General features: G+C 44.6%; 1 protein-coding gene across 1 annotated transcript in view; it reads right to left on the bottom strand.

The window, feature by feature from the left end:
* FRAS1 (Fraser extracellular matrix complex subunit 1) overlaps positions 1 to 18,226 on the bottom strand; it is a 295,924-nt gene that overhangs the window by 132,939 nt on the left and 144,759 nt on the right. Inside the window, exons 14-18 of the mRNA XM_074950462.1 lie at positions 18,047 to 18,181; positions 6,811 to 6,954; positions 3,717 to 3,857; positions 3,173 to 3,313; positions 1,978 to 2,151 (exon numbers count right to left, since the gene is read on the bottom strand). Of these exons, the coding sequence (XP_074806563.1) occupies positions 1,978 to 2,151; positions 3,173 to 3,313; positions 3,717 to 3,857; positions 6,811 to 6,954; positions 18,047 to 18,181 (735 nt within the window). The remainder of the gene's footprint in view (positions 1 to 1,977; positions 2,152 to 3,172; positions 3,314 to 3,716; positions 3,858 to 6,810; positions 6,955 to 18,046; positions 18,182 to 18,226) is intronic.

Genomic DNA, 18,226 nt, shown 5'->3' with positions numbered 1-18,226 from the left:
AAGTTCATTGAAACCAAGATGCTTCGGTGTAACGTGCCACGTTCTAAAATTGGCATCTTCCAATGAAATTGTTTCTTAGAAATATTCCAGCCTGCTCTGCGGCAGACCCTTCGCTGATGTACTGCCACAGCTCTATGGACTTAAATGGCGCGATGACAATTTGCACCTGCTGAAGATCCGCCTCTAGAAATTTAAGCAGCAAGAAAAACAACAAGTTCTTGTTATCCATCCCCACGCACAGAACTGCAATTGCGCTGAAAACAATGACTGGAATGTTACTTGAAGAAAAATGTCAAGAGTGATTGAATTATGGATTTGAGGCTGGCACAGAAAACACTTAGGACAATCAAGAGATGTTCTCTTCTCTTGCTTGCCTCTTAATCGCTTAAATCTACATACGTGCAAATTCCTTTCGCTTGGCACCTGTTCAGCTGACTGTAAGATGGATACAAACCTGACGCGGACGCCTCTGAGAGGAGAACTAGAGCACTGTACCTGTTACAGCCTGTACAGCTGATTGTTTTGTAGAACTATCTTGTGTTAACAATGTGTTTTTCTCTTTTAAGCACCTCTAAGGCAAGAAATGACCCTCCAGCAAATTTCTGTGAAACGAATACACTAGATAAGTTTTATGTTACAGTCATTGCCAGCAAACACAAAGCACGTATGGGGGAAGCACTCAAATTAGCTGAATAGGCTGTACAATTGTAGAGTATCTAGCCTATGAGAATGCTCATTCTGCATAGGGGCTCATGGGACTCTTTCTGCAGAGCTGTCATTTGTAGAAGTACCATTTCACTTCGGACTTTGGTTGGCGGTGTCATGCCTGCGCTAATTCTGATCAAGCCAGCGCTCTCAAACTAACAGCAGATGCAGGGGCAGTGGGAGAGGCTAGCCGTCCTGAGTATGTCCCCGGGGGATTGTACTCGAGCGGCTAGCCCATCCCACTGCTTGCATTCCTGCAGCTACGCTACTGCTGTTAGCACACTAGCGAGTGAGCATGCCTACCTGGAACTTCCACCCCCCGCTCCAGTGTACACATAGCCTAAGTCCAAAGGTGGCCTGAGCTGGTTCCAGGCTTCCACAGTAAACGCTTCACCTGCCCTGCCTGCACTGCGTGAAAAGTTGTTGTAGCAAACTGTGCCATGTACCTGCTTGCAAAGCTGTCCCAAGCTGTATACAGCCATTGGCTCTACTAGCTGGTTGCAACATCCGGACTAGCACTCTTATAGTCTGGGTTTGGCTGACCCAGTGCCATCTACAACGGTTTCCTCTCAGCATGGCTGGGAAGCCACAAGCATTCCACCTGTATCACTTCAGCCTGTCCTCCTAACGCCATCCCACAGTGTAAGGCCTTCTGTTTGGAATTTACCTAAAAGTCTCTGTTCCCAGTCACAGTGCTGGGCATGATGGGATAGGTCCGTCAGGATACCCAGAATGCATTAAGATAGCCATGGCTGAAAGGTGTGCTGGGTGCAGACTTGCTCATACAGTTCTTTACAAAAGCAGCACTCCTGTTAAATTGCTTCAGGAACAAGCAAGACAACTAAACATTTTCTGCAACCCCTGCAAGAATTTCCGCACTTGGAGCTCGCTCCTGCTCCAGTTGAAGTCACTGGTGAAACTCCTACCATTGTGTTCAATGGAGCGGGAACACCAATGCAGACCTACTCTAGGAGCCATAAAAACGTACCTGGACCTGCTAGAATCTTACACATTTTTAAAATGATATTTTCTCTCAAAAACACCAGCGTTCAGGACAAACATCAGCTGAGCACATTTAGGTTATGAAACGCTACACGTTTCAGGTTGATAACTTATTGGTGCCACAAGCCAGACAGTAGCTTGTAGCATGTCACAAGCACATCCAGTATCACACACAGCCCAGTTATTCCCAATACTGTATTTAAAACCTAATGAAGACCGGCACGTACGCTGAAAGCACTCAAGTATCATTTGGCCAGCTCTTTTCCTCACCTCTGCACACTCTGGTGTTCTCGAGGTAGAATTGGGCTTTGCACTGAGAAAGGCAAATGCCATACAGTGCTCCCTTGAGGAGCTGTCCAGGTTGCAATACCTCCTCTGGCTTCCTGCACTGGGTGCAGTGAGAGTTCTCTGGCCCCACACAGGCACGGCAAGATGGATGGCAACCTGTACAAGAGCAATGGAATATGAAGTCATGGATCAAAGGACATCATCCTTAAACTGACAGAAGCCGGATAATCTGAAGGCAAACCATAGAATCCTGTCATAAAAATGAGAGCTGGTGGGAAAAAAAATAGATAAATCATCATCTTCAGTCACCTCAGAGTGTTGGATTGCTCCGTACAGGAGATTCGTCAAGCATTACGCGTGGGTGGGTTTCTCTCAAGCACCCGCCAAATTCGACTCCCATTGAAGGGAATGGGAGTTTTATCACCCATTTCCAGAGGAGCAGAATTAGGCCAATGCATCTGAAAATCCCACCAGATAATTTTAAATGAGTTAACTAATGGGGTATGCGCAGCCTCCTTTGGGAGGCTATTCCACAATCCAATGGGATGCTTTGTTTTATATAATGAAATGGTGAAAATAGATTTGACATCTTTTCCCAATTAAAAAATAAAACCTATTTTTTTTCAAAATCCTAAAGGGGAGCACACGGCAGCTTGGTGTTTTAGGCAACTCCATTTTCCTTTTACCTGTAGAGCTGCCTAAACCAACACTGTGTTGTTGGGGAAGCTGGGGGGAGACAGGGAGGAGGGGAAAAGGAGGGTTTTGAAGGGTTTATGAGAAGTGTAAACTGAGTCCCCTGAATGTTCATACTTTCCTTTGCAGCCCAGGGGAAATTACCTTTTGCATGAGCAAATCCACTGAATTTTAATATGAAATTGTATGCACAGTTAACTGTCATGAGAAAAATATAGGAAACATTGTCATGTTGGCCTACTGTAACAATATGGGGAGGGAGGAAATCTCCAGAGGGAGCAACCCCTGGGGAAAAAAAATCAAAAACTAATCATTTGTGTGTGTTTGTTGTGGGGGGAAAATGAAGCAAAAAGTGGGAATTTCACACACCTCACCTTACTTCAGTATACGGTAATGGGGCAGAATCTCAGCTGCTCTAAATCAGCTAATGGAATTTGACTGATTTATACTTTACTGAGGATCTGGTTCAAAATACATAGTTTACCTTTGCAGACATTGTGATCGTGATAAAAGCCCTCTCCGCAGGCAGGCAGACACTGGCCCTGGCGCAATCCCAGAGAAAGGGAACAGGAAGTGCATTGGGTAGCCAATGGTCCAATACAACTGGCACAAGAATTGTGACAAGCTGGTGGAGAAACAGAGAGCATATAAGTGGAATAGCATACTTAATCTGCTTGTAGTCATGCTGCCGGCTACTGTACCATGCTGCCAACCAAGTCATCTCTCACTCCGCACACATCCACAGTATTCGGTCACATGTTAACGTAATGACAGTGAGGATAATAAATAATAAGAAAAATAATTTCCTCTTGCATAGTGCTTTTCACTCATAGATCTCAAAACGCTTTGCAAAGGAGATCATTTAAAATAATCCACCCCAAGTTAACTGAGCAACTTAAAAACTCAAACCCCGTCTCCTCAGATAATTCTGTACCCCACCCGCTCGCAAAAGAAGATGAGCTTCGGAATGTGCCTTGAAGGTCATCAGAAAGGTCACGCAACAAGTGCCAAGCAGAAATGCCTCTTACCTCTGCATCTCCGAGTGTTGTCTGTGTAATACCCACCAGGGCATTCTGAAATGCATTTCCCACTGTGTGACACCTTATCTGAAGCACAGGTTAAACATCTGGGTTGGTCTGAATAACATATTTCACAGGACTGGTCACAAGCTGCCAAGAGGACAGATCATTAATGAAATGCACCATTATGAAAGGAACAGCGGTGTTCCCAATCTGGTTGTATGTATACAATATAGCAAAATATAGTCATGCCCAGCTCCTTCCTTGTTACGGAGACACTTTCAAATGTTACAGTAAATCAAACCCTTCCTCTTGCCTTTCACTGCATGCCGAGTAACATATATGAAAGAAGTCAGAACAGATCTCTAATTGCCCTAAAGAACTAGTGGAATTCTGAGTTACACCATAGTAGAAACAGCAGCAGCTGCTCTGCACTAGTGCTCTCACTACTGCTATCACCAGTGGAGATGCACTTTTATTACAGCAACAGTGGAAAATTGTCAGTAAAGAATCAGTGAGACATGGCCTCTGGAGACTCCGAAAATCCTAAAGGTCTTCTTCTCAGGAATTGTAGATTTGAAAAAAATAGGCTTATGTCCCATCTTCTCCCGACCCAGATAAATTCTTAGCAATGTCTACAATTTTCATTTTCCATCAGAAAGAGACTTGAGAGTTAACACCCCATTGAGATGAATGTAAGGTGGAAAGGTCACAGCCCTCTTTCACATTTTCTGAATGCAGCAGACATCAGTTTGCATTCGGAGGGTTTTCTTCGTAACCATAAGTATTACTAAGGACATCTGTAGAGGTGTAACTACAGAGATAACATACAAGCAGAATCAATTAAAAGTGATGGAGAGACACTCATACACGCACCCCATAAGCTCATGATTTGGGAGTCTGGAATATGGACCAAGACTTGGACACAGTCCCTGATGGTTCCTGTTCATAAAAATGGGAACCCGGCTGTTTGTGCAATAATTTCCACAATCTCATTATTGATATAGCCCTAGCAAAATAATGCTGAGCACCATCCTGAAGAGAAAGCCCAAGAGAGAGAACTTTCTGGCTGAAGAACAAGCTGGGTTTAGACCCAAAAGAGAGACGGTGGAGCAAATATTCAATCCTCATGTGCTATGCAAGCTAGTGCTAGGAAACGGCGGGAAGGCGGTCCATGTCCTCATGGATTTTGCTGAAACAGATGGCATAAGCCTCTTTGGACAATCCTGCGGCTGGTTGGAGTTGGTGAAAATGTAATACGGCGGATACAAAAGCTCTACAGCAGTGCAACGGCTTTGGTGTTTGCGGGGTATGAGCAAAGCAGTTGGTTTGACTTGAGGATAGGAGTCAGGCAAGGCTGCATGCTATTCCTGACCCTTTTCAACGGTTATCTTGAAGAAATTGTAAGAAGAGCCACTGATGGAAACCTACAGGAGGGTGTACACGTGGCCAAACAATTAGTCATCTGTGTTTCGCCAGTGATATTGATATTGACCTGATTGGATGGTCACAAGAAGAGGTGCAAAAATTTCTAGACAGAGCAGCGAGGGAAGCAGAGAAATTAGATATACAGAGATCAAAGGAAAAGACAAGAACAATGGTGACATCTAAGTCTGTTGAAAAGGCCAAGATATTCCTACCCACATCTGAGGAGGCACTGGAGTGTGGTGAGCACTCCAAAGAGCTGGGTAGTGTGACGACAAGGGATGCCGAACTCTTAGAGACCCCAGACATAGAACTGGATTCATGATGGCTGCTCTAGCAACATTCAACCACATCTGGAGAAGCAAAGGTATTACCATGAAGTATAAAATGACACTGCTGCAGTCTTTTGCCTGTGTGTGCGTGAGATACGGATGCTAAGACAACAGACACCCAAGAGGCTTTCTGCCTTTGAATTGAAATGCTACCGGTGACAGCTGCGCATTAGCTATACCTCCCACATGACTAACAAGGAGGTAATCACCCAAATTTACAGCATAAATGGAGTGATAGCTGATATTGTCAAGACTATCAGACGAGAATAATTGGAGTTTGCGGGACACGTGGGTTGGATGAGCAGAGGAAGATTGCCAGAGCAAGGTTTGCAGCGATTGGTGTCAAATGCCAGCAGAAGGGGACACCCACAGCGAGCGTGGTCTGATGATGTGGCCGGCTGGATGGGAGGTAGTATGGTGCACTTCTTAAGGCTGCGAGAAGACCGTGAAACGTGGCTGAAGATGGCTTGACAGCGACTCCTGCGTGCTGTGATTTTACCATTCATTGCGATGTGATGCGACGGTGCTTTGCACGACACGAATGACAACGAACGACATCGATGCAGAGCCAGCCCCTCACATACATGAGTTTGCCCCCGTTCATCTCACTTTGGCGAGTTCCTGGGTTAGCTGAGGCAGCACGCTTACTTTTGGGATTTGTAAAGTGCAACAACCACCACGTAATCACCCCAGTGCCAATTTCCTTCAGGTAGCTGGGACATCAGAAACTCTTAGGAAGGGCAGATTATCCCACATCCGCCTACTGAAGGGTTTCGTCTCACCTCCTCTGACGCAGCTGGTAGCGACCACTGTCAGAGATAGGTTAGTACACTAGATGGACCTTGGGTCTGATCCACTCTGGCAACTCCTACGTTTTTTCTCATTATCTGCCCAGCTCTACCGGTCTCTAAAGACTTATATTCGTTGCCCCCGTTTCCTTCTCTTTCTCTCTGTCCTTCAAAAGATTCCCCCGTGCTGCAGGCATTGTTTCGTCACCGAGCTGTGGATTACTGCACATCTTCAAGCAATCTGCTGGCAAAGGTCGTTGCTCTTTCCACAGTCAAGCGGATGTGTCAAGCCCGAAGGATCATCTCATTTTTGCTTTCATGCTGCTCAGTGAACAAAACAGCCTTAAACCTTTCAGCACCTGATCATTTTAAATGAGCTAGTAAATCTTATAAACAAGAAGCAGCATTTCTCACTAAACATTTATGGAATAGGGTGTGTCTGGTCTCTCAGATATACATCTACAATCGTGTTTGCTGGCTGGCTACACAACATATTGATTCCCTTCTGTCATGCACGTGCAAAGTTCATGTCAGAGAAAAAGAGAAACAAAGATTTACCATTGCAGATTCCATTCTTCACATAAAACCCGTGACCACAGCTGGCCACACAGAGCCCGGCATTTAAAACGTGAGACCCGTCCTTGCAGGCCAAGCAGTTGTTCTCAGCAGGCCCCCAGCATGCAGAGCAGGACTCATGACAAGCTTAAAGGAAAAAGATTAACAGATTAATGAAAAACTACATTGCCACTGAGTTTTTAAAAATGAGTTTTGTAGCAATTTGCCTATTTGCACTTTCACTCCTAAAATAACATGGGCTTTTTGTGCTTTTAAAAATCACTGGTGTGTTGAGTTTGGTATTTTCATCTAGGCTAGTCACGCTTTTGGGGAACTCCATTTACATCCCAATTTTGCATCTGCAAAATAGCTACGTGCAAATTAGAATAGCGCCTGCGGCTACAATTAGACACTCAGAGGAGCAACTTTGATTATTGTAAAATATACGTATTGGTATAGCATTGACCAGGATTTGGGCTTCATGGTACTAGGTGGAAACAGTCTGCCCTGCATTACATGTAAACAAAACCACCAGATCTTTACAGGCAGACTCCTGCAAGGACCCACTGATATCAATGGAACTACATGAGAGTGCAAAGGTCTGTCCATGAGGATCTGATTGCAAAAGGTGTTGGGGGGGGTGCGGGGGTTCATCTAAGCAAACTGCCATTGCCAAAAAAAAAAAAAAAAAAAAAAAGGCCACTCTTCTGGAAATGATGTTTACTACCCTCCAAAAACTCTGCATTGATGGCTATGGGCTGCTGCACTCCTCCCCCCGACTGATTCTGTCTGAACAGGGAAGGAATTATGTCATGGAACCATAGTTTGCTGGGAACTAGTAATTCATGGGGACAGGTTGAAACTGTCTCTTTGTGGCAGGTTCCCATGAAAGTGCACATTGTGCACTGTGAATCTTTTCCCTTATACGGCCAAAAGAAGAGAATGGAAATGCCCCAATTATAATGAGCAGGCTAATACCTTTATCTTTGGGTAAACTCTGCAGTAAGGCCATCACCCAGTAATTGTTTGGATATTCCTGCGCTATATTACATACATACACCATTCAGGCAATGGATATGTTCTCTCTTGAGCAGAAGAAGATACTCGTACATGCACAGGACTCGAGCAACCTTTCAACATACTAATTTTTTGCAAAGAAATGAATGACTGTATGGAGCTAAATTCTGCTCTCCTACATAGCTGTGAGACCCAATTCACTTTGAGACTATGAGTTTAATTGAGAGGAAAATCCAGCCCACTCTGGTTAGCCTTTCATGGTATTTGTGTGGCTGTTACATCATGTTAAACCATGCTGCCAGTACTCACACACCCTGTGCAAATTACAGCACTTTCAGAATTAGATTTTTTTTCCTGATTACACCCATATATGTTCTAAAGATTTTCTCAACTTTTTGTCTCACAAGACACGTCTATGCTTGTATTCCCACCCTATGAAAGGTGGGGTGAAACAGAATCCTAAAGGCGTATGTCCTGAACATGCAGACATTCATGAAACCCACCTCTCAGGAAAACACAACTGTGTTTGCCATTTGTAAAGTAAGATGCAATCCTCCAGTGTGGTTATACCGGAGGTTCTGCAGTGACGTTCACAGCATCTCAGCAGCACTTGTATTCAGAAATTCAAACAGCATATGAAAGCTATTTCTAACACAGAAGGAGCTGCAATTATGGTACCCAGACTGCGTAACATGCAAAAACCAGGAGGCAACAACAACAACTTGTGAGGGAATAAATGATCTGCGTTGGGGAGCTTAAATTTCACTATCTAATGCACATTTATTTAAAGTAGGGATAGGAGAGAAGCCCATTTAAAAAAAAAAAAAAAGAACAGACCCATGCTCCGCAGTGATCTGCCCCAGAATAGATGAGAATGGGCTTGTTTCCAATAAAAGAGGAACATGCCTAACTTTTGCAGGGCAAGCGAGGACAGAACGAAGGAGAGGATACTGCAATTAGTGACCAGAGTAGATGGCTGCCACTGATTCTAAACATGTTCATTTCCACAAAAGTAAGAGGTCACTTATTCCCCCCCTCCCCATTTATTCCAAGTGTTTTAATTCCTCTTATCTGCTGGAGTACACAGCATTCTTCCCTGTTGTTTTTGTTTTATTAACAAGCTGGAGCATCTGTCTAGCTACTTATATCACCCTCATCACCATAGCATCTGAGAAGCTCCCGACCATTAAGGGATTTTACCCTCACAAAACCCCTTTGAGGCAGGGCAGTGCTATTACCCCCAGTGAACAGATGGGGATCTGAGGTACAGAGAGACTAAGTGACTTGCCCAAGGTCACACAAGAATCGGCCCTAACATTCCTGAGTCCAAGTCCAGTGCTCTGTTCACTAGACCATCCTTCCTCCTCTATCATCCCTTCCTACTATCGATTGCTCTTCTCTTCACCCTTTTCTCTCTTCCCCTTCTGTTCCCTTGCAATTTGCTGCTCTCTTCCTCATCTTCTTCCCTCCTGTTTCTTCTTGCCTCACTCTTCCTCCCTTTCTCGGTCCTGATTGCTCCAGAGCATTATGGGCAGTCTGAGTCACACATTTTAAGCCGGAAGAGATCAACACACAGGCTGCAGAATTTCACCAGTAATTCCTGCGGAGAAGGCCATTATTCCATTTCATGGGTGACCACTATCAAGCCCATAAACTTGTGATCAAATTAGAGCAGAGATCCAGGCTCAATTTAAAGATTGCAAATGATGATAAATTTACCACTTTCCTTCGCAAAATTAACCAGTGGTTAATTTCCCTCGCTGACAGAAAGTTGTATCTGATTTCCAATTTCAACTTTTCTAACTTCAACTTCCAGCCATTGGATTTTGTTATGCTAAATTTAGGGGGCCCTTGAAATCAGGTGTACTCTTCCTTTGTAGGTACTTACAGGTTGTTATCAAGTCCCCTCTCAACCTTCTCTTCAATATGGTACATGGACGGAGCTCCTTAATTCTCTCATCCTAAAGCAGGTTTTCCAGACCTTGAATCCTTTGTGTAGTACATCTCCAAACACCCTCCAATTTTTCACCATCTTTTTTCAAGCATGGACACCAGAATGAAACAGTATTGCGGCAATGGACTCACCAATGCCACATGAGCAAGTTACATCATCTTCCTGACATTCTGATTTACACACTGGAGGACTGCAGAAGCCCTCTGGGACACAGGATCGCATCGGGAGCTCATGGTCAGCTGATTGTCTGCAATGACCCCTAAGTCCTTTCCAGAGTCACTGCTTTCCAAAATAAGCTCCCCATTCTGTAAACATGGCTTATGTTCTCTGCTCCTTAAGGTATGTCCCTGCATTTGGCTGCCTTAAAGCATATGTTATTTTACTGAACCCAGATCAGTCAGGGCAATTAAGATTGCTCTGAATCAGTGACTATTTTTCACCCTCATTTACTGCCCCAACCCCTATCTGCAAAGTGAAACTCACTACAGTCATTGGCAAGTTTCACTTTGAACACAGGCAACAAAGAGGAAGGAATTGGAACAGGATGGGCAAGTTTTAGGCAGGGTGAGTTTCGGGACAGGCAGGATGCAGCACACTTCATTGGAAACCAAGCAGATCCCTGCTCAAGCCAGACGCGGATGCAAACCAGCACTATTTGAAGGTCAGATCCATTTGGTTAAGTACTCCCCCTTCTCCATCTTGCTCCGATTCCCGGTTGCCTCCCCTGCCTTTGGCAATGATCCTGCAAAACCAATGCAGGATCTCAGCAGCTCTGGAACCTCTACTAAGGCAGATGTTGTCTTCACATTTTATCTTTCTCTGGAGTGTGATAACTTCTGAGTTCTCTGATCTAGCAGAGCCAGAGAGAGAGACCTGACAATAACAAGCAGCTCAGCAGAGGCTGCCAGACCTACTTCTCAGAACTTGGCAGGATAGCACCATGAGCATGGAACCTTTTGGGGTCAAGGCCATTGGAAGTCAGGGAAGGAAAGAGAAGTATTGAGAGTCTGTGGAACAAGCCAGAGAGCTGATCTTGGAGGAGGGACAAAGGAAGGATCAGGGACCAATAGCCTGAAGAGTCTGAGGGGAAGAGGAGGATGAGGAGGGGCAGACTGGTGGAGGCTGAAAGAAGGGAGGGAAAGAAAAAGAATCCAAACTACAGATCATTCTCAGTAAGTTAGCAAACACTCAGGGTCTTCTCTGAATCAAACATCTGAGTCTCTCAATTCATTTCAGCCAGGTTACCATTGGCAGCGAAGCTAATTGCTCAGATAGGGTGAATGAGTAACTTCCTTCAGTGGAGTCACCTGAGGAAGGTATTTGCCAGGAAAGACAGTGATCAGCTTGGCCTCCTTTAAATCCACTGCTACAGCTGTCAGGTCTACCATGCATGCTGGTGCTGGACTCCGGCTGCGCTAACATGGCCGGCAGCAAAACCCATCCACTTCCATAGTCAAAGAAGCAGCACCTGCATAAGGTATCAGCTGCAGGTCTCCCAATGAATATCAAACATGGCCCAATTCATGCTCTTATATAAACCTTCAGCTCTCACGCCCACAATGACAGGCATCAGGAAATTTCTCTTTGCCTACCTGCCCTGAGGGTTGCTGTTTTAAAAATGCAACAGCTATTGATATCCCCAGGATATCTTTGTTCTGTTGGTCTACAGTAACTTAAACACTAAAGGAAAGTGCATCAATAGAAACTATGTGGTTGCTGGAAAACAATCTCAGACCGCTTGGCTTTGTTCAGCTCAGATCTTTCTAGAGATAACTGACTGGTGGTGTTGCTTGCAAGGCAGGCCGAAACGCAGAGCATGCATGGGGCCAAGGGAGAGAGGACATGTGCTATGGAACCAAATAGGAAAAAGTGAGTGTCACATCACGCCCATATTCTTCATAGAAATATGCTTATGATATGAATATGGCATAACTACGATGTATTGGATGCAAAATGGGTCTTGTGAGATATCAATCGAAAGGTTATGATTTATCCAATATGATTATCCTATTTGTATGCATGTATCATGGCTGTATCCAAAGTCAGGAATATAAACACTGTATCAATTGCAAAAGTGTTTGCACCTGGGAAATGCCCACCAGACAGTAGGCAACCTGAATAGGCCATTAGGAAGAACAATAAGACTCTGAATATACTAATCTCCCACCTTCCTGAGACGCTTCCCGAGTTGCTGCTTTGACACTACAGGGTCAGGTAATCGTGTCACCTGATTCTAGACCCCATCTTGGGCTTTCAGTGTTTTTCCATTAAGAGGGGTCAGACTGGGACACAAAAGGTTTTATTAAAGGCTGGAGTGAGAGTTAATCAGGGTCGCCGGTTCTTCACAGAATCCTTGCCCAGGATGACTTCTGGAAACACCTAAAACTGATCTGGGGTGAAGGACTGGGATCCAGGTTGAGAAAGGGCAACCTGTGAAGGGTATATCTGGAGGTTTAAGCTGCAAGCAGTGCAGATTACCTTCAAGAAACTCCGCCACCGGCATAAAACAACATTTAGGGTCAGAAATTACTATTTGTAGACAGTTTCTGTAATGTATTAAGCCTAGTTTGCATGTTTTGCTTTATTTGCTCAGTAATCTGCTTTCATCTGTTTGCTGTCCCTTATAATCACTTAAAATCTGTCTTTTGTAGTTAATAAACTTGTCTTTGTTTTCTGTAAACCAGTTTGTACAATTCATATCTAGGGAAGGAGAAGCAAAACACTGTGCTTATCTCCCTCCAGATTGAGGGAGGGGACCATTTTTTATGAGCTTGCACCGTACGGATCTCTCTAATCAGCACAAGACAATATTATTTTGGATTTACACCCTAAAGGAGGTGTGCACAGGAGTGTTGGGTAAATCCCCGAGCTGAATCTTCCCACCCAGAGCTGATTTCAGTCTGTGTCTGCAGCTGGGTGTGTGTGTGTGTGTGTGTGCTAGAGAAGGCTTGAGGGCCTGGCACAGCAAGGACAGGATGAGGAAAAGCCCAGGCTGGTGGAACGGGCAGGCTCAACGGGACCCCAGTATATCAGGTGGCATCCTGAACAGGGGGTCCACCCCGTCACATGAGGACCCTACAGGGTTGGGCCAGAAGCCAAAGGGGCTTTCTGTACTTTAAATGGCCTATTCCTCTGCTTAGTTTAAACATTTTGTTGTACAGAGAGCTGTTCCATCTAGGAAATAAACTCTGTTCCATTTTTTCATTGATAGTATAGGATACCTTATCCTTCCACTTGTCTTCCACAGCATATATATCTTTGTTCTCTAAAGAGACCCAGCAAATGTTGAGTGCACAGATTCTCTGTGAATGCCCACTAAATCACCCTCCAGCGGCTATGATACCCATCCTCTCACCTCTTCCCCCAAAAAATTATGGGAGGAAAGAGGGCTGGGTGTGGGGAAGGGGAGTGGGTAAGATTTTGTTTGGGAGTGAGACGTGGAAGGTTGTAGACACTGCTGATTTTGAAAGCAGGGATTATGCAAACAAAGCCATTTTCAGTGACTCCAAGCTGTCAGGATGTAGTCCTGCTAATTTGGCTTTTTGTCCTTTATCGTCACAAGTGGTGACACAAATGTATCTTTATGAAGGTTCACAGTGTGCCTGGCCCTGCAGAGAGAGAGAGAGTGCAAGGACTCCATAGGTATGGCTACACAGCAAAGAAAACCCTGTTGCTGGCCTGTACCTGCTGACTTGGGCTCGAGCTGTGGGGCTGTTTCATTGCTATGTAGATTCCTGGGTTTGGGCTGGCAGGGTCCCAGAGCCCAGGCTCCAACCAAAGCCCAGATGAAACAGCCCTGCAATCTGAGCCCGAGTCTGCTGGCACAGGCCAGCTGCGGGTAGACCCACCCCATGAGTCGGACACCAGCCATGCCGACCCATTCCCCAGGTGGGCAGAGTCAGTAGAGCTGGCAATGTACAGAGGAGGCCATAAGCTGTATCTTCTCAAAGAGGGGCAGCAGCAGCTAGACTCCCAAAGGCATCGTCTTCCCCCAAATGCTCCCACTGAGCCAATGAACGTTCAGCATCACTGTAAAACAGCCAAGCCCTTTTGAACCACCTTAGGCGTGCTTGCCTCATCCCATGATAGTACTTACTGCTTCTGCGCACCTATTTTCATCAGCACAAGTGATGGCCATAAAGCTGAGCATACAGGGAATTGTGTCTGCTTACTGGCAAGTACACAAACTTGCAGACCCCAAACCCAGCAAGATGTCATAACCCTCATCACAGAAAGATATCAACGTCACCGTGAGGTGCAGCAGGTGAATATTGTTTTCTCCATTTTACAGAGGGGAAACGGATGTGCAGACGACCCAACTTTTCAAAGTCCCTAGTGAGCACAAGCACCTCAATTTTTGGGTGTCCAACTGGAGAGACCTTAAAGGAGCCTGATTTTTAGGAAGTGCTAAGCACCCACACTCAGAAAATCAGGCCCCTTTCAGCCATCTTCAGCTTGATACCCAAAAATCAAGGCACTCAAAACCACCGGCCACTGTAGGCTCAAGAGACTCGCTCACAGTCATACAGCAAACCTGTGTCAAGAGCTGATCATGGGGAACTCAGATCTCCTGACTTCTAAGCCTTTGCTTTTCCCATTAGACTAAACTTTCTTCTACAACATAGCAAGCCATAACGAGGTCACCATCAGCCTTATCACTGACTGGCTTATCAATTATTGGTTTCAGTGATTTGCTTATTATATATAAATGAGCTCATTCGGGTAACAGAGGACAACACAGGTGGTGAAAATCTTCTCCTTATTGACTTTTCATGACGATATTGTAAGCTTCAAGGAGCCTTCCCACAGTCTAGTAATCTCAGTTTTGTTTCTTTATATTTCAAGAGGGGAAAGGGAGGCCCCTTCCCCCCGTTCACTTAATTCTTCATGGATGGATGAGTCTTTTTCAAATTTTGGTTTCACTTCAGTGCTAAATTAGGAGCATTCCAATGCTGCCAAGTTAAAGGGTTTGATCCACCTCTCTGTTACTCTAGGTTTACAAATTCCGGCAGTATAAAACTGGTGTAGAACAGAGCTGAGCCATGCTCAATGTTTTCAAGAGAAAAGAACTCTTGCAAAGCACTGGCTTCCTCCTTGAGGAAAAGAAACCCATGCATTTATAAAAGCATCTGTGCTCTGCTGCATTCAAGATTAATATGAGTCTGCCCGGAACCACTAGTAAATGTGGCATAACTGACATGTTTCATTAAAGCTCTTTGACTAAAGCATAGTGCTTCCTGCACTCAGCCATTTAACTCCCTTTCGGTTGGTCACAATTCAGAGTAAAAATTCATTTAAAGTTTCTTTCCTCAAAAGATTTCTCAGAAATCCCATCTGCATCACTGCAGGTGTGAAGATCACAAGCCGTTTTGTGACTGCAAGAGATTAACACTAACGGCGTCGTAAAAGGAACTCATGGAATTATTTGAGAAATAGTTGCCTGACTTTTGAAAGACAAGATGTTGTCGACAATTCTGCCCTGGATATCTAAATGACTCGTAAACTGAACAGTTCGCTGCAAGGTAGTGTTAGCTACCTGTGGTAATTCTATTTAGCAATACCGAGACCTCTGTTCTCAAAAGATGAGCTTCTATAACTAAGATAGTCTAAAGAACCATTAATAAAGAGTCTAGGGAGTCATTAATAAAAATCCAAGCACTTTGGTATGATGTAGGCTTTGTCTGTTACAATCAGGCTACATATTTCAATATTCTCATTTGGATAGGACAAAGCAGCAACGCCCGAGTTCTGTCTAGACTTTGCAGGGAGCATTAATTCTGAAAATGTGCATAAGTGAGTTGCAGGAGAAAGCAAGAATGGGGGCACTGAAGACGGCAAGTCCTTCACCTGTCTTGCTTTTCAGGGCAGAGGTCCTTCTTTTTTCACTCACTTGACTTTTCTTCTCTCAGCCTTTTCCTTATTCATTTCTGTCTCATCTCAGCACAGCAGACTCCATGTGTCACTCTGCTCTGTCTCGGTCTCTCACTGATCCCGTGAATATTAATCACGCAGTTAGTTCTCTGAATAAGCCTCCTCACTGATTTTCAATTTCCCTTTTTCCTTCGTGGCTTTACTGTTTTACAGCAAAACAAACCCCATTATTAGAACGGGGGGGGGGACGGGGACCCACCACATCAAACCAATTCAGTCAAATGTTATTTTTAGTTTTAGATTTTTTTTTTTTTAAAAGAAGAACTAAAGTGATGAAGCAAGACTGAATCTTTGTGGCTTGTTCATATACTGCAGAAAGCTGTCCTGCAAAGGCAGAAGGATGGACTAGGTAATCTGTTCTCACAGGTCTTTTCCCTTTCTAGGGTCAGATCCTCTACACCAATTTACACCACTTGAGGATCTGATCAATCCTATATATGATTCTATTGACAAACTTACTGCAGACGTTAATAAAACATGCTGCTTCCTGGACAGCTGAAGGACAGTTTGGACAACCTGACTGCATGCATACAAAAACAAAGAGCATACAAAGAAAGGTTGGATGGAAATGAATTATGGAATGGGTCTGAAATTTGAGGCTTTCTCTGCCAGTTTTATTTTATGCAGAAAATGCAGCCGGGCAGAACTAAAGCAAATTGGTTTAATTCCCCGGAGGAAACATGAACAAATTTTCCCAGCAATTTTCCACTCCAGGCATGCATGGGTACGAACATGGATGGAATGCAAAGCCAGTTCACTGCAAACCGGCAATAAAATGAAACATTAGCCTTTTCCAGCTGCCTTTACAGTGCATGGCCATTGCCACTTAAAAGACCAGGAGCAGGCAGAAAGGGAATGGTAAAATAAAACAAACTAAAAGATTAATTAGAACTTGGATTGCAAATTCTTTTAGGCTGGGGACTGCCTTGTCATTATATGTGTGTACAGCACCTGGCACAATGGGGCCCAGATCTTTAATCGGGGTATCTAGAGGTTGATCCAATTCTATTACTCAAAGATAAAGGTCATTCAGCCCTGGTCTACACTGGGGGGGATCGATCTAAGTTATGCAACTTCAGCTACATGAATAACGTAGCTGAAGTTGATGTACTTAGATCGACTTACCGTGGTGTCTTCACCACGGTAAGTCAACTGCTGCCGCTCCCCTGTCGACTCCGCTGCGCCTCTCATGGCGATAAAGTAGACGCGATAAATCGATCCCCGCTGGATCGATCACTGCCCGCCAATCTGGCAGGTAGTGAAGACATACCCTTAGAAAGGAGCATTCAAAACCTGAAATCTATCGTAAACCCTTTGGGCCAGACAGTTATAGAAAAGCAGTGGTCAAGAATCCAAATCCTGCTTTAGATCTCAATTCAGCAAAGGCACTTCAGCATGTGCTTTACTTTGAGCAACTGGGTATTTCCACAGAAGTCATTAGGACTGCGCAGGTGCTTGGAGCCACATGTGTTCAGGTGCTTGGCTGAACTGGTCTCAGAAAGAATTACAGCCCCTCTAAAAAGGCCAATATCACAAGGAGAAAAGTGCTGACTTTAAATATCTGTCAGGATGAAAGAGGCTGAATCACAGTTTGGACAAAGAAAGAATATTTCAAAGGAATCAGATTGAAAGCCCCACCTTCCCTATCCTAATCCCAACCTTTAGAAACGTGCAGAGATACACTCATTTAGAGACACTTTCCCCTGTTTTGTAGAACTCATGATTAACAGGGTAAGACTCCCTAAATATTCCTGATGCGAACAGCTACCACAAGAGATGTTCTGGGAAGGAGAAGTGTGAAAAGCAAGAAAATATCACCAAAGAGGAAAGGATGTTTGTGTGTGACTCTGGCTACCTGCCATAACCCATGTCGCTCTCTAATTCGCTCTAATAAACACCTCCACTGCAGCCTCCTGGGGAGGGCTGATTTCATTAGCTGTAGTTTAGCCTGTGCTGGAAACAAAGTATACACCAAAGAATCAGATTCCGGTAAATGGCTATGGATTTTAGGTCAATGGTAAAATATAGCAGTTCTCTCACCCCCCCCTCGCCCCCCAGGAGCAAGAGACAATAACATTTCCCTGGGAGAGACTTCTGAATTGAAATAGGACTGATTGAATCACAGTGTTGAGAAGTAGGGATTTCAGAAGCAGATGGTTAAAGAGTGCATTCTTCTCCCATTTGCCATCATCTTAACGTTACATGATTCTGTTATTTTGTGGCGTTACGGCACTGAAAACTTTTGTCGTCATGTTGGCAATGGATCTCTAAACACAGACTCTGCACTGTAGCTTAGACATGTGGCTGTTTTACCAGGCAGCCCTATTTGTAAGTTACCTGCACAGTGGAGGTGATCCTGGAAGAATCCATCCCCACACAATGTCACACATTGCCCGTACTTCATCAGCAGGGATCCCTGACATGAGGTACACTCAAACCCATCGGTGCAGGTGGAACACGTCTCCATGCAGGCTGCCCACACAAAACAAAGGGAAAGAGAGACAGCGTTACCTTAAC

This window comes from Natator depressus, chromosome 4 (genome assembly GCF_965152275.1).
Source record: "Natator depressus isolate rNatDep1 chromosome 4, rNatDep2.hap1, whole genome shotgun sequence".
In the NCBI taxonomy this organism is placed as follows: domain Eukaryota; kingdom Metazoa; phylum Chordata; order Testudines; family Cheloniidae; genus Natator; species Natator depressus.
This window is presented reverse-complemented; position numbering and strand designations above follow the sequence as displayed.